The sequence below is a fragment of the Oryctolagus cuniculus genome, chromosome 21 (genome assembly GCF_051225735.1).
Source record: "Oryctolagus cuniculus isolate XC-2025 breed Fujian yellow rabbit chromosome 21, ASM5122573v1, whole genome shotgun sequence".
Taxonomy (NCBI): domain Eukaryota; kingdom Metazoa; phylum Chordata; class Mammalia; order Lagomorpha; family Leporidae; genus Oryctolagus; species Oryctolagus cuniculus.
The window spans coordinates 19,911,710-19,926,310 of NC_142887.1; the positions used below are offsets into that span (position 1 = coordinate 19,911,710).

Sequence of the window (14,601 nt, forward strand, 5' to 3'; positions counted from 1 at the left end):
GCGCTACATTCACAGGAATGAGAATGGCAGCCGAAGGGAGAGGGAGGGAAGCCAACTGCTCACAACGTGGAAGAGAGCGACACAGGAGGTTTTACAGAAGAAATGCGGGGATCGATGGTACTCCATGGCCAGGCGAAAGCCACTGGATGTGATGGCTGCTGGTGTTAACAGGTGGCTTTGGAGATGGTGGTTTGCATGGCGCAGTAAGGGAGGAGAAAGTGGCGGTGAGTGCAGGCCATTCTTTCAGGAAGTCTGTCAGAGGTCAGGAGGTGAAAGGCAAGGGAAGCAGAAAGAACTCAGAGAAACCCACTGACGCAAAGCAAGGGTTGCCAAACTGGCGCGGAGCTCAGAACACGCAGCAGCGCTCCGTCAATGGCTGCCTTCTTACGGGATCCGAGGCAACCATGCAAATGAGATGTGTAGGCCAGCACAAAACGCACTTGCCAGATCTTTGGGAGCCTCGTCTTCAGGGCTGGGCTGGGACCATTTGGATTAGATTTCCTAAAGGTACCTTTCAGACAAATGAGAAGGCGGCAGAACGGCCCTGCCAGGGCTGCAAGGCAGGCTCACACAGTCTAAATAGAGCACAGACTAAGGCGAGCAGGAGAACAAGACGTGCCGAAGAGAAAGAAGGATGAGCGAGAGGAGCGAAGAACACACAACACACAAAGGCGAATGCTAGACTTCTGATCCAGGGGACGGCTGGAGCAGAGAGAACACAGAGCACGGAGGGCAGTCACCATGGGCAGGAGCCGCGGAGGGTCTTCACCCCATTTGGGCAATACAGCAGATGCACGCCTTCGGGGGCCAGAAAAGATCCTGGTTTTGTTGCTACTTAGAAAATTGAATCACAGATGAGACTCTTTGCGATAGGGCTCTGGGTAGCAGACACAATGACAACGAGGCTTTGGCTGGATGTGGGAAGGCAAACAATTTTTAAGGGAAGATCCTCCAATCACCCAAAGCACTTCAATTAAGAGGAGAGTTCAGGCCGTCTTCCACTGGAACAAGCCATCCCAGGATGGACAGGAAGCAACCAGAATGGCAAAAGGTAGAGCAGAACAAAAGTGGATCACGGGGTCACCCACAAATTCAGAGTTGAAGCCAGAAAAATGACTGGGGTCCCTTCACCAAATGCGTACTCAGCAGCTTGTGTATGCTCAGTCAAGAAACAGGGGAGAATGAGGCCCACGTAGTTTCCTGTCCTTGCCAAGCTCACGCCCTGGCCCAGGAGGACTCTGGGGGAAGAGGGCAGCTGCGTGCCTTTACGTGTGGACACGCACGCACCAGGCAAGACTGCCTGAGAAACTTGCAGAGACTGAAAACAAAAACCAGCACTTAGGCCTCCTTGTCAGCTCTAACCCTGGCCAGTCCCAGTCTCACGGCTCACCACTCCCCACAACGGCCCCCCCTTGTGACAAGCGCATGAACCTGAGCACCGGACACGAACGTCCTAGTTCCTCCTGCCTGTGGCATTTATACTTAGCAGCACAGCACAGCATAGCAGCTGAGAGATCTATAGTGCCTGGGTTCACCCCCCAGCTGAGCCACTCAGAGCTACATGACCTTGGCCAAGTTGCTTAATCTCCTCCATGCCTCAGTTTCTCAAAGAGAATGATGGCTTCCTCCTGGGCAGTTCAAATGAGCTTATCTTGCAACAGAGTCTGCTGCAGAGCAGGGACCCCAAAAGGGTGACCTGTTCATGTCACTCTGCAGACTGGAAATTCTCTCCACTGATCCGAATCCAATAAAGCTAACCCAAACATTACCTCCCATGGGTGCACTCATTAGCTCGGTTTCAGCACACATCTTTACTGAGGGCCTACCATGTTCTATGTTCCAAGAAAACCAGCAGGATTAAGACCCAACACAGTGCCGGTGCCGCAGCTCAGTAGGCTAATCCTCCGCCTTGCGGCGCCAGCACACCGGGTTCTAGTCCCGGTCGGGGCACCGGATTCTGTCCCGGTTGCCCCTCTTCCAGGCCAGCTCTCTGCTGTGGCCAGGGAGTGCAGTGGAGGATGGCCCAAGTGCTTGGGCCCTGCACCCCATGGGAGACCAGGAGAAGCACCTGGCTCCTGCCTTCGGATAGGCGCAGTGCGCCGGCTGCAGCGCGCTGGCCATGGCAGCCATTGGAGGGTGAACCAACGGCAAAGGAAGACCTTTCTCTCTGTCTCTCTCTCTCACTGTCCACTCTGCCTGTGGGGAAAAAAAAAAAACAACACAGAGACCACAGTCAACTTCAGGGACTGGACAGATGTGCCATGGCTGATCATCCTGCAGCTCAGCAAGAACCCTGAACCAGCACTGCCCGCTCCGTGTCCCCCATCAGACTCTGCTGTGTTCTCCTCTCCCACAGCAGTCGGCGCCCAGTCCACACTGGGATATTCTCCCCTAGAGGGGTCTGCTCGTGTTCTCCGAGCTGTTTCACTCCATCTGCTTTGACTTGCTCAACTTGATGGGAAGATACCCAGCCTGGGACTGGCCTTCTCTTTCTGTCCTCCCCTCATGCCTCCCCAGCGACCACCTCTGCCAACAGGTATTTGGCAGCTGCACATCAACCCCTGTGGTTGGCCAGGATGATGCATAAGCATCTTTAGAAGGAAACTCTGGGGCCTTAGAAGCTGTGTTTTTTTTGTTTTTTTGTTTTTTTTTGTTTTTTTTTAGAGAGTGGACAGTGAGAGAGAGACAGAGAGAAAGGTCTTCCTTTTGCCATTGGTTCACCCCCCCATGGCCGCTGCGGCCGGCGCAGTGTGGCCAGCGCACCGTGTTGATCCGAAGCCAGGAGCCAGGTGCTTCTCCTGGTCTCCCATGGGGTGCAGGGCCCAAGCACTTGGGCCATCCTCCACTGCACTCCCGGGCCATAGCAGAGAGCTGGACAGGAAGAGGAGCAACCGGGACAGATTCCGGCGCCCCGACTGGGACTAGAACCCAGGGTGCCGGCGCCGCAGGCGGAGGATTAACCTATTGAGCCGCGGCGCCGGCTGAAGCTGGGTTTTGAGCCAGACACAACTTTGTCTCCCCAGTTACTCCTGAGTCCTTCCCATGCTACTTGGCAGACACAGAAGGTCACCACATGTATACAGACTAGCATATCAGCAATAACCAAGATAACTAATGGCGAACGTGTATCGAGGCTTTTCCATTTGCCAGGTTTTAGACCAAGTGCTTCACAACCCCCTCCCCCACCAATAGCCCTATGAGAAAGGTGTCATTGTCATCCCACTTTGAGAAAACTGTCGTGCAAAGAAGCCCCAATAACAGCAAAGAAGAGGCACCAAGCACCGGTCCTCTGAAAATCTGGGGAGGCAGTGATGGCGCCCAGCCTCCACTCCTCCAGTGAGTCTGCACAGCTGGCTACATCACCACGTTCTCACACCCCTCAGGAGGAAAGGAGGAAGCCCCGAGTCGAAGGAGAGAACCTCCTCCCCCAAAACAGCCCCTCCACACCCTGCCATCCCACAAATCTGTCTCACCCAGATCCCACTGTTCCTCCAAGATCCCCAATCTCTCCAAAAGCCCCAGGCCAGTATGTGAGGAAATAACACAGACAGAAGCACAACTGGTTTACCCCTGGCAGCATCTATGCTGAAGGTCTGGAGAAATGCATTGCCACATTCACTGAGTGCTTAAATGGGGCAGCCCCTCAATCTAGCAGGGAGCAGGGGAGACCTAAAGAAATACACCCCATGCTGCCAGGGGAGGGAAGAACACCCAGATTTAAACCTCCAACCACTCATTTGTTACTGCCCTACTATTGTAGAGTTCAAGCAAACAGGCTCAGAGAACACGCAGGCAGTCAGAGCTTGGGGATTTGGCTTGGGTTATCATCAGTTAAAAAGGGAAAGAGGCACTGGACAGGTACTCCCCAAAAAAGCTACCTTGGCCATAACCCCACCCTGAAGTCAACCAAACCTCTGAGCTCTTTAAAATCTTTCCTGCTTCCACCATTGAACTCCCACTATGCTTCATCCACTGAAACACTGAGTTCAAGATTCTTGCAAAGCCTAAAATAACGATGCACTCAATGGCTGACTCAAAAATAGTCTGGAATCCCCCAAGATAAAGGACCCTAGAAGGCGAGGTCTGATTACAATCACCAAAGTCACTCTCACTGCCAGAGTCTATGGAAATTCCTCACTCATTCAGCTGCACCTCTTAAGGTTTCATTCACTTCCCTGGTAACAAGCCTGGGGTCAATTTACCAAGCCTAGCAGAGCAGCATCCGCAGTCTCCTCGGTGGCGTCAAGAGTGAGTAGCAGCCCAGTTTTCTCAGGTAAGCAATGTGTGTCCATAAAAACTTGTGATGCCCGAAACAGGGAGTGGGAGAACGACAAACCCAAGAGGACACAGAGGTCGCCGTTGGCAAAGGTGGAAGCCCAGAAAACGCCCTTCCCAACCCAAATGAACTTTACCACTATGTCAACAGAACGGCAGGAGCTGCTAAGCAAGCTCATCACTGCTTCTCTTCGAGCGGGCGTCCAACTTAGCCCAACCCAACACGCCCAGGGTCATGGGCATCCAACAGGTGGCGTGCATTTCTACAACCACGCTGTAGGTTTTGCCCACAGCAGAGGTAGCCAAGTCCCACGGTGACATCATGCGACAAAGCAGCCAGATGAAAAGAAATCTTATTGACTCCAGCCTCAAACTGCCATGGGAAAGACCGTGAAGTTCCCCCAGAGATAGAACTAGTCTCCTTCCATCTTCCAGGCAGGAAGCAAGGTTTTGTTTGCACAGACTTTGGCTTCTTTTTGTCTTGCTTTCGTGAGCATCGTATTAAACATTCTGCCGGGGCATGAACACCTCTCGTCTGACGCTCTGGAGGTAGATGTTTGAACTATCAAAGGTGAACTAGCCAATCTTCAAATGCAGCAAACAATCTAAACACACTTGGGTGGGGAAGGATCATGAGCAAATCAGGTCAACAAATATTTACCCAGTGCCTGGGCCTGAGAAGCTGAGAAGCCCCTGTCAGAGAGCTCCCTCAACTGAGCTCTCTGTGAGAAGCAGAAAGATGCAATTAGAGTCTTCCCAAAAAATAAGCAATTAATCACACACTGCCTCTGATTAATTGCAGTGCCCAAAATCCTCCACATCACTCTCCCTGTGCCCCTGAAATCTAACCTCCACCCCCACCCCCCAGCCCTCACTGGCTGTGCCGGTCACTGGCACCTAAGCGAGTGCCCATTCTGACCCTGCTGGCTCAGTCCTAACCAGGACCGGACTCCCCATGCAGCTCCATCTTGTCTGATCTGTGACCTTCAGTGTGCTGCGTGTGTCAAGGTTACGCTGCCCACTAACCAACCATGCATCCCTCAGCATCGGGCCTCCACCTCCTTCCACCCGCTCTCGTGCTAGTGCACAACCCCCCAGCCCTGCTGGGCCATCTCCAGTGCCTCCCATGGCACATTCAACAGCTACTTAGCTTTCTGCCTCTCCTGCAGCCATCCAGACTGCTTTGGGCTCTTAGGGCAAATCTGCCCCAGAGGCACATCCAGCACCACCAAAATCCAACCTGTCTTGTAAACCCAGACTGCAGGCAAAGGAGAAAAGCAAGACTACCTCACCATCAAAACCCCTCTCACATCTGATCACAGCCGACAGTCCCATCTCATATCAAATATCCAGTTCCCCACAACGATCTGGAACCTTTTCAGGAACATGAGTGTCAAAACAGCACCCATGGGGAGACACCATCCAGGAACCAAGGAGACATCCCTTCAAATCCACGTCTAAGCTCCAAGCACACCAGCTAGGGAACGCAAGCTGTCAAGGAGATCAAATGCTGCTGTCTCCTAAGTGGGCAGCAAGTAAGCACTGAATGCTAACCGCAAGAGCTGCAAAGTGAGGCAGCCAGGCCGGCGGGGGGATGAGACCTTCCTGGGGAACTTGCTCTGCTGAAACCAGAATGTCACCGTACCCTGCCGGAAGCGAAGCAATACCCTGAGCTCCCAATCCGTACAGGCTGCTGCATTTTACAGAAATTTCAAGGGGCTGGCGGCCAGGACCCTCCAATCCCAAGCGCCGCCTGTGCTAATGCATTGTTCAATAGCTTTTAGGAGAATGCAGGGAGACCCACCAGGTCAGGAGGCTCAGAGGGACGTCTCCATTTCCACGTTCAGTCTCCCGGTTTGCTGGTCTGTTTGCTTCCTGCGAAGCCCAGTTTCTGTGAATCAGTGACTCGCCCCGGCTACATCACACTCCCGCCTGGCGGCTCACGGCAGCGGGGCTCAGGGAGGCTCGGCTGCCAGATCCCTGATCTTGCAGCATACTTGGAGAGCAGCCGAGCTCATCTCTGAGAGCTCTGCTTCAGCCACTTGCAGCTCAGTTAAACCCATCGGGAGACCTTGAGCTTATGAGACACGGGGTTTTCCAGATTACCTCCTTCCCCCACCCCGGGCTCTCTGATACAGCCAAGATAGCAACCATCCACCCACCTGAGACAGACACACCGAAGGATACACAGATGGACAGCTCGTCTTAATTCCTGCCCCCTTCTCCTTCCACCCAGGAGCTGCACTGCTAGAAATCTCCCACTATCTCCTCTCCTCTAAAGAAGAGCAAAGACGGAAAAACTAACCCAAAGTACCCAGTCGACAATGACAATGCGGTGGGCAGGAACAGGTACCCTACACATCACAGAATGAGAATACCGACAGCCGCCTGCACCGAAGCCCAAACAGGTAGCCGGCTTTCCAAATGCAGGTTCCCCTGCACTCTCCCCACCTCCAGGCGCGGCCAGCAGCCACCACCGCCAGCTTCGGCTCCTTATGCCTTTGCCTCAATGCAGGGCCCTTGAAAAAGTCTGATTTCCACTTACTCAGATCTACCAAGAATCCCCAGCGCCTTGCTGTACGCAAACCCCACGAACGGCAGTTCTTCGCCCGAGAAACCTGAGGGGCTCAGCTGGCACGGAGACGAGGAAGCCCACGAATTCTTCTCTGGTTCATCAAAATTGGAGGTGTCATCGTCAGACTGGAGGGTGGGAACGAAGGGGGGTGGAGCTGGTTGAAGAAAAACAAGAGATGGGGGAGAGAAAATTCAGAGGGCTCCAACAGTGTTGCGGAGACAGCGTCTTACTCCTCCGGCGCTGGCGACAGCACTGCAGCGCCTGCTTTCAATCCGGCTCCTCCTCGCTCAGGCAGACCCAGCCTGGGCTCCTACAGCAACAAGAGATTAACCCCTTCCCTGCCAACATGGCCACCAACCCGCAGACAGAACGCCGTCCTGGCCGAGGTAAACTGAAGCATCAACTCAAACAGGTCACTAGCTGCACCCAGAGAACTTGGGCAACTCGCTGGAGCGAGCCCCCTCGCTGCGGATCTTTCCGGAAGACTTCCTGGGTGCAGCCGCGGGCTACTCCGGGATGCCGGACGACCTGCGCCTATTTGCTCCCTCTCCCAGCCAGGTGTACATCACTGGCAATCACTGCTGCCTAACTGAGATGGAACTTCTACCTCTTGCGCCTCAACGGGACTGGGAGGAAGAGCGGCGCGGGCCGGGGTGGCTCTGCAACTCGGGTCTGGGTGGCCCTGCAGTCTGGTTCCTTAGCCTCCGGACGCGACCACTCGGGGACCTGAGCCCCACTTCGCTGCGTCCCCTGGTCCCGCTGCCCGGCGCCGTAGCGCCCCCGGCCGCCGCAGTTTCGTAGGCACGAGGAGGCTCCGGGCGGGTCAAGTTCCTGCAGGAGATTTACAGCTCTCCTGCGCGCGCCGGCCGGAACGCAGGGGCGCACAACTGCGGCACGCTTCCTACCTCGCTAGGGCAGCTCTCCCGGCGGGGGGCGCCTCACATCCTCTCCGCTTCCCGCCGACCCACTGAGCTCTCCCGGCCAGGGCGGTGGACACTGGCCCATCCGTCACCAGGACGCGGCCCGTCGCGGGGGGCTCCCGGGGGCGTCTCCGGCCAGAAGCGTTACCATGGCTGCGGGCCGAGGCGTCCGGGCGCGCTGGCCAGGGCGAGTGGGCGAGCCGAGCATCACATCCCCCGCAGTGCAGGCTGCCTGCTCCCGGCTCGGCTCGGCCTCGCGCTTGGGCACCGCGCGCGCTCCGGCTGTAACCCCACCTGGCTGGGGCTGCGTGGCAGGGGCCGGTGCCGATCTGAGTGACAGAGCAGCATGAGTCACGGCCCGCCAGGGCTCGCTAGAGCTCCCCCTAGGACACTTGTCACAGCCCTCGGCGGCCCGCACTTCTTGCTTAACTCCTCGTGTTCTGGACGAGGCTGGGTGCCACATATGAGCAGCAGTCTGTTTTCTGCTTACAGACTCAAAAGAATCTGGCTGTTTGCAAAGTTCCCCGATGACAACAGCATCCCGGGCGGCGGCGCAGGGAAGGAACCCGAGGAGAGCGAGCCCAGGAATGGGCTCAGAGCCCCAGGTGCACCCAGGTGAGATGGGAGGGCGGAAGAACAAGAGCGCACGCGGAGAACTATTTAGCACCTCCAAGCTCTCTCAAGGGAATTTACATCTACATGCCGCCGAATACTTTACAAATCAGCTGATGCAAAGGAAAATTAGATTGAATCCCATGTGTACTTCCACCAGCACAGGCTCAACCCCAACCCGATTCCAACTCCCTAACACCTTGTTTTTTAAAAAAGAAATATATATATAGTCAGGTTCTGAAAGAAAAGTTTTCCATCCCATAATAAAAAAACTCATCTGGAGACTGAGGAAATTTATGGCGAGCCATGTGCGGCTGATACGAACATGGAAACAGCCGTCAAGGACACACACCCTGGAATCTGAGTTCGAATCTCGGCTCCACCATGAGCCAGCTCTGTGATCCCGGGAGAGTCACTCCAACTCTCTGAGCCTCAGCTTCCACAAGGGACCAACTACCTCCAAGGGCCGCTGAGGGGTTTCAACAGTCTACAAAGTGCTTAGCGCGGCTCTTAGCGTCCGGTGAACACCCCGCAAAGATTAGCGGCTTTCACTGTTACTCTTGCACATGCGAGGCGCAGGTTCACGCCAGCTCTTCCGTTAGGGGAGGAGAGGGAGACCCGGCGAGTGCGTTCTGCCTGAGGCGCACGCGCACAGCACGGCAGACGCGTGTTTGTGCTCGACCTTTCGCTCCTAGGAGCAGTTTAACCCCCTGTCTGCTCTCCACTCACCTCATCTTCAGCAGACTAGAATAGAAACTCCACTTCTGAGTGAGGACTGCGATCCATAGAGAGGTAGGAGCCACCCTCCGTGAAATAACTCTGATTTGAAAGTTCCACCCTATGGAAGAAGGTTCATGTGTACAACCCCGCCACGCTGAAAGCCAGCTTAACCGCTCAGGGTTAGGATAGGAGCCAGAGAACCTTCAAGCTAAAAGGATGGAGAGTCAACGCGAAATGCTCTAGCCGCTAACAGGTGAACTCTTCACCCTCAGATCAAAAGCTGGGGACCTGGACTCCTCCTGACTCCAGCTCCCGCTTCCAGCCAATGCAGACCCTGGGAGGGCCCTGCCGCCCACGTGGGAGGCCTAGATTAAGGCCCCAGTTTCAGCCCAGCTGGTATAGACATTTGAGGCGTGAACCAGCAGATGAGAGCTCACATGTTCTACTTCTTCTCAAATAAATATAGTTTTGGTTTAAAAAAAAAAAAAGGGACCTCTGGACGGGTCATCAGTTAAGCGCAACAGGAAACTCTGAAAAGAAGGGCTTCTGAGGGCTGTGTGTTAGCTGAGGATAAAAGATAAATGCAGGAACCCTGCAGAAAACAGCAAGGATGCTCCCCCCTGTCGGGGCCCTTTCATGCCTAAGAAATGGGGCTGCTAGTGAGAAACTGTCACTGCAGGCAGGGCAGCTACAGCTGTGTGTTCTGTTCAGGACGGGGGAACTGCAGTTCAAGAAATTAACACAAACTGGCCTAGGCTCACTCCAGGTCTGTCTCTCTCTCTCACTCGCTCGCTCGCTCGCTCTCTCTCACACACACACACACACACACACACAAAACAATCCCTATTACAAATGAGTTCACAATAAAAAAATAAAAAGTAGAAACCAACAACCACCTGTAACAAGGAAAAAACAAACCACTCAAGGACAGCGTGAAGGAGCAGCAACAGACACCAGAAATGGAGAGCTAGCCCTCCAAAACCTGCAGATGGAAGATAACCTAATACGGACCATGAGATAAGTTGTATTACCAAGGTAAATAAGTAGCAAATCTAATTGACAAACAAGACACTTTAGAAAACAATCCAGCACATTTAAAAGGAATCAAACAGTACTTATAAAAAGAAAAGAACTGTTGTTGAATGTAGAGTTAAAAACTCACTGGATGTGTTAAATAATAGATTAGGTACAGCTGAAGAGAAACTTAGGGAACTAGCAGTTTGATCCAAGGAAATCATCACATAGATCCATGGTACTCAAAGTGTGATCTGCAGCGGGCAGTATCAGCATTGTCCAGGAGCTGGCCAGAAATGTAAAATCTCAGGCCTGCCCCATACCCACTGGATCAGCACCTGCACTCCAACACAAGCCCCTGGTGACTCATGGGCACACACAGTTCAAGAAGTACTCGTACAGAATCCAACAAGCAGACGGAAAACCTGAGCAGTCAAATGACAAAGACAGACTAAAAAGGTCCAATATTTGTGTAACAGGAGCACCAGGAAGAGTAGAAAACTAGCATAAATATGGATGCAACATTTTAAAAGTATTGTGTGAAACCGCGGCGGCCATTGGAGGGTGAACCAACGGCAAAGGAAGACCTTTCTCTGTCTCTCTGTCTCACTGTCCACTCTGCCTGTCAAAAAATAATAATAATAATAATAATAAATAAATAAATAAAAACTACAAGGTAGGTAACCAGGCCCTATCCTGGAGAGCTAATTTTCCCATTTCTTGTGGCTTATAAAAAAATAGCTCTTTTTTGATTCTCATAAGATGTAAAGTTTGCTCTTTTAGCTTTACAAAAGGTATGAGGTCTATATTGATGGAGGTACCAATGACTCTCCAGTATATAGTATAGTACCAGTCACACAGTAGGTGCACAATAAACATTTTTTGAGCAAATATATAATTAAATGACTAGGAAATGGGTTTTGTAAAAATAGTACCTAGCACGGTACAGGCCACAAAGAAGCTAATTGACGTTTGAATTAAATGAAGAAGCTTTAAAAGTCGAGATTGTTCTGTCTGAAAAATATGTTAATGAGTGTCTATATTAATATTTTCTGATTGAATATTATGAAACCATCAGCTCCCCCCACTGCCATATACCACTCCATTCACTGGGGACAAATAAGTCATATTTTAGGATCTGTTGTTTGTTGTCAAAAGCCACTAAGAAAAACAGGAGAAAAGAAACCTTTCCCTCTGTATTCCTAAGTAAATCAGGCTGTCTGTGGCGATGGCAGGCCACATCCTCTTTCGTGGCAGAGGCTACGAAAGTTGCTTCTTAAAGGGTTTTTTTTTTTCCCAGTTACAAGATAGATGACAGAACAAGGCTTTCAGAAACAAAGAGCTATTTCAGGAGCTATAGTTAATTTCTTGTCTATAAATTCTCTTTCTTTCTCCTTTTTTAAAAATCCTGACATTCATGGAAAGCTTTGGGGGAAAAATTTATCATCTTCAAAATATTTTTTTAAAAAAAGAAAAACCAATTTTGTCCTCTTGACGCTGCTTCCTTCAAACATGTTCCACGGAGCAACAGTTACCCCATTCTCACCTCTAATTTTTCAGCATGCCAGATAAGCATTCATATTAAAAACAGAAAAGATTCTCCCACATGGGTGCAGTGTTTACTGTATGCTTTCCTCACGGAACACAATTTCCATGAGGATAGAGACTCTTGTGTTCCCCACCACATACCTAACACCTAGAATGCTACCTGGCTGACGTCATTCAATGTCTAATACCTGTCTGTTAAAGGAATGGATGAGGCTGGCGCCGCGGCTCACTAGGCTAATCCTCCGCCTTGCGGCGCCGGCACTCGGGGTTCTAGTCCCGGTCGGGGCACCGGATTCTGTCCCGGTTGCCCCTCTTCCAGGCCAGCTCTCTGCTGTGGCCAGGGAGTGCAGTGGAGGATGGCCCAAGTGCTTGGGCCCTGCACCCCATGGGAGACCAGGATGAGTGAGTACCTGGCTCCTGGCTTCGGATTAGTGCGGTGTGCCAGCCGCAGCACGCTGGCCGCGGCAGCCATTGAAGGGTGAACCAACGGCAAAGGAAGACCTTTCTCTCTGTCTCTCTCTCTCACTGTCCACTCTGCCTGTCAAAAAAAAAAAAAAGAGTTGAAATGTTTTAAAAAAAAAGGAATGGATGAAGAATGAGACCCTCAGATGAGGGGTAAATTTTTTAGACCTAATGTGCTAGCCCATGCAACATGCCATTGTAGGAACCTGCTGTGGCATAGCTGCAGTCCTGGCTGCTCCACTTCCAATCCAGCTCCCTGATAACGCATCTGGGAAAGCAGCATAAGATGGCCCAAGTCCTTGGGTCCTTGCACCCTTGTAGGAGACCCAAAAGAACCAGCAGATGGAAGATTCTCTCTCTCTCTCTCTCTCTCTCTCTTTTAATCATCACGATGGGTTACAGACACTGATGCTGCATCGTACACAGCAGAAGCACAATACGAATAAGAGCCAGCACTGTCAACAAGGGACAAGGACATATAAATACTGTATGATGACACCATGAGTCAAGACCACGCCTGGAGCACAGTGGGCATTTGCTAATAGTAAATGACTGGGCCAGCACTGTAGCGTAGCAGATAAAGCCACGGCCTGCAGTGTTGGCATCCCATATGGGCGCCTGTACAAGTCCCGGCTGCTCCACTTCTGATCCAGCTCTCTGCTATGGCCTGGGAAAGCAATAGAAGATGGACTAAGTCCTTGGGCTCCTGCACCCCCATGGGAGACCTGGTGGAGACTGCTGGCTCCTGGCTTTGGATTGGCACAGCTCCAGCCATTGAGGCCAACTGGGGAGTGAACCAGCAGATGGAAGACCTCTCTCTCTCTCTCTCTGCGTCTCTGTAACTCTGCCTTTCACATAAATAAATAAATCCTTAAAATAAAAAAAATAGTAAATGACAAACACCAGCAACTTCAGCCTACCTACTTCAACACTGCACCTCTTTAAAAAACATCTTAATTGGACGACAGGTGCTGTGTTCAAATCTAAAGGAAGATTGCCCAAAATTAGCTGTCTTCCAGTTCCTTAAAACCTGAGGCACTCTCATGAACATATTGATCTACATGATGAAGGCAGACCTGTGAAAGACGTGACGAGGAGGAGATTCATGTCCGTGAGAGGTCAGGGTGTAGCTGTGAAAAGCACACGTAAACAGAGCGAGGCCAAGTTTTGCCAGTGGGGGATGTGGTGGGGTTTTGGGTGTTCTTGTGGCAAAGTGTCGTGGAGGTGATTGAATCTCAAGGGTTGCTTAAAAGGCATCTTCATGGGCTGGAGTGAGGAAAAGTGCTACTTTAGAAAAGCCACAGAAGCCGGAGTAGTGAGGGAGCTGCGGAGTAAGTGAAAGTGAAATCTTGGTTGGACCTTGAAGAGGGAGCCCTGGGTTGGATTGACAGCACATAACCAGACAGAGCTATGGAGCCCTGGGCTGCTAACAATCCTCTGGACAGTGACAGTGGGAAGAGGTGTGTGCTAGAAACCTTTTATAAAGGGCACGCCCACAGAAGTCAACAGGACAAACTGTACTCTAAGGAAGGGGTAGCACAGAGGACATGATGAACAGGAGCCAGGCCACAGAAAGGAGTGGCGAAGTGGGAACTGGATGCAAGAAGGGAGACTTCCAGACTATCAAATCTTACAATGCAAACAGCTGCGAAAGAAAAGGCCACGGTGGGAGGAAGAGCAAGATATCTGGTAATAGAGGTCTCAGGAATGAACAAAGAGAAGTTCGGGGACTGACAAACAGCTGGTCACAAGAAACTGACAGTAGCTCATAGCACAGTGTAATACCACGGCTGCAACTGATTTCTCCAGTCGCCCAAAATACGTCTCCATATACTTGGTTTGTTTGAATCGGGATCCAACCGAGATCCACGCGGTTGACTTGGCTGGTGTTTCCCCTTTAACCTGCCACGCTGCCCTCCTGTTTTACTTCTCAAATGCCATTCATTGGTTAAGAAGCTACACCACACATCCTCACAAAATTCCCCACCTTCTGTACGCGGCTGATTGCCCCCTGGCGGCATCACTTCACACGTCTCTCTGTCCCCTGCTTCCTGTAAACTGGCTGCTAAATCCAGGGCCTTCCAGACAAGAACACTGCCCAGAATGTGCTGTCTCCTTACTACTGCATGACATTAGGGGGCACACGGTGTCTGCCTGTCACCCTTCTTGTGATGTTAAGAATGATCCATGGGCCGGCGCCGCGGCTCACTAGGCTAATCCTCCGCCTTGCGGCGCCGACACCCCGGGCTCTGGTCCTGGTCGGGGCGCCAGATTCTGTCCTGGTTGCCCCTCTTCCAGGCCAGCTTTCTGCTGTGGCCCGGGAAGGCAGTGGAGGATGGCCCAAGTCCTTGGACCCTGCACCTGGCTTCAGATTAGCGTGATGCGCCGGCTGCAGCGCGCCAGCCACGGTGGCCATTGGAGGGTGAACCAACGGCAAAGGAAGACCTTTCTCTCTGTCTCTCTCACTGTCCACTC

The 14,601-nt window shown here is 52.1% G+C and overlaps 1 protein-coding gene across 17 annotated transcripts in view; it reads right to left on the bottom strand.

Moving 5' to 3' along the window:
* Nucleotides 1-14,601, bottom strand: part of CIT (citron rho-interacting serine/threonine kinase) — a 180,927-nt gene that overhangs the window by 100,315 nt on the left and 66,011 nt on the right. For 15 of the 17 annotated variants that reach the window (XM_051826609.3, XM_089323271.1, XM_089323270.1 and 12 more), the window contains one exon: nucleotides 6,821-7,004. In XM_051826609.3, coding sequence (XP_051682569.3) covers nucleotides 6,821-7,004 — 184 coding nt within the window. Of the gene's footprint in view, nucleotides 1-6,820; nucleotides 7,005-7,457; nucleotides 7,678-7,755; nucleotides 8,115-14,601 lie in introns of those variants that run through there. The other 2 variants (XM_089323274.1, XM_089323275.1) reach the window with 2 other exon arrangements.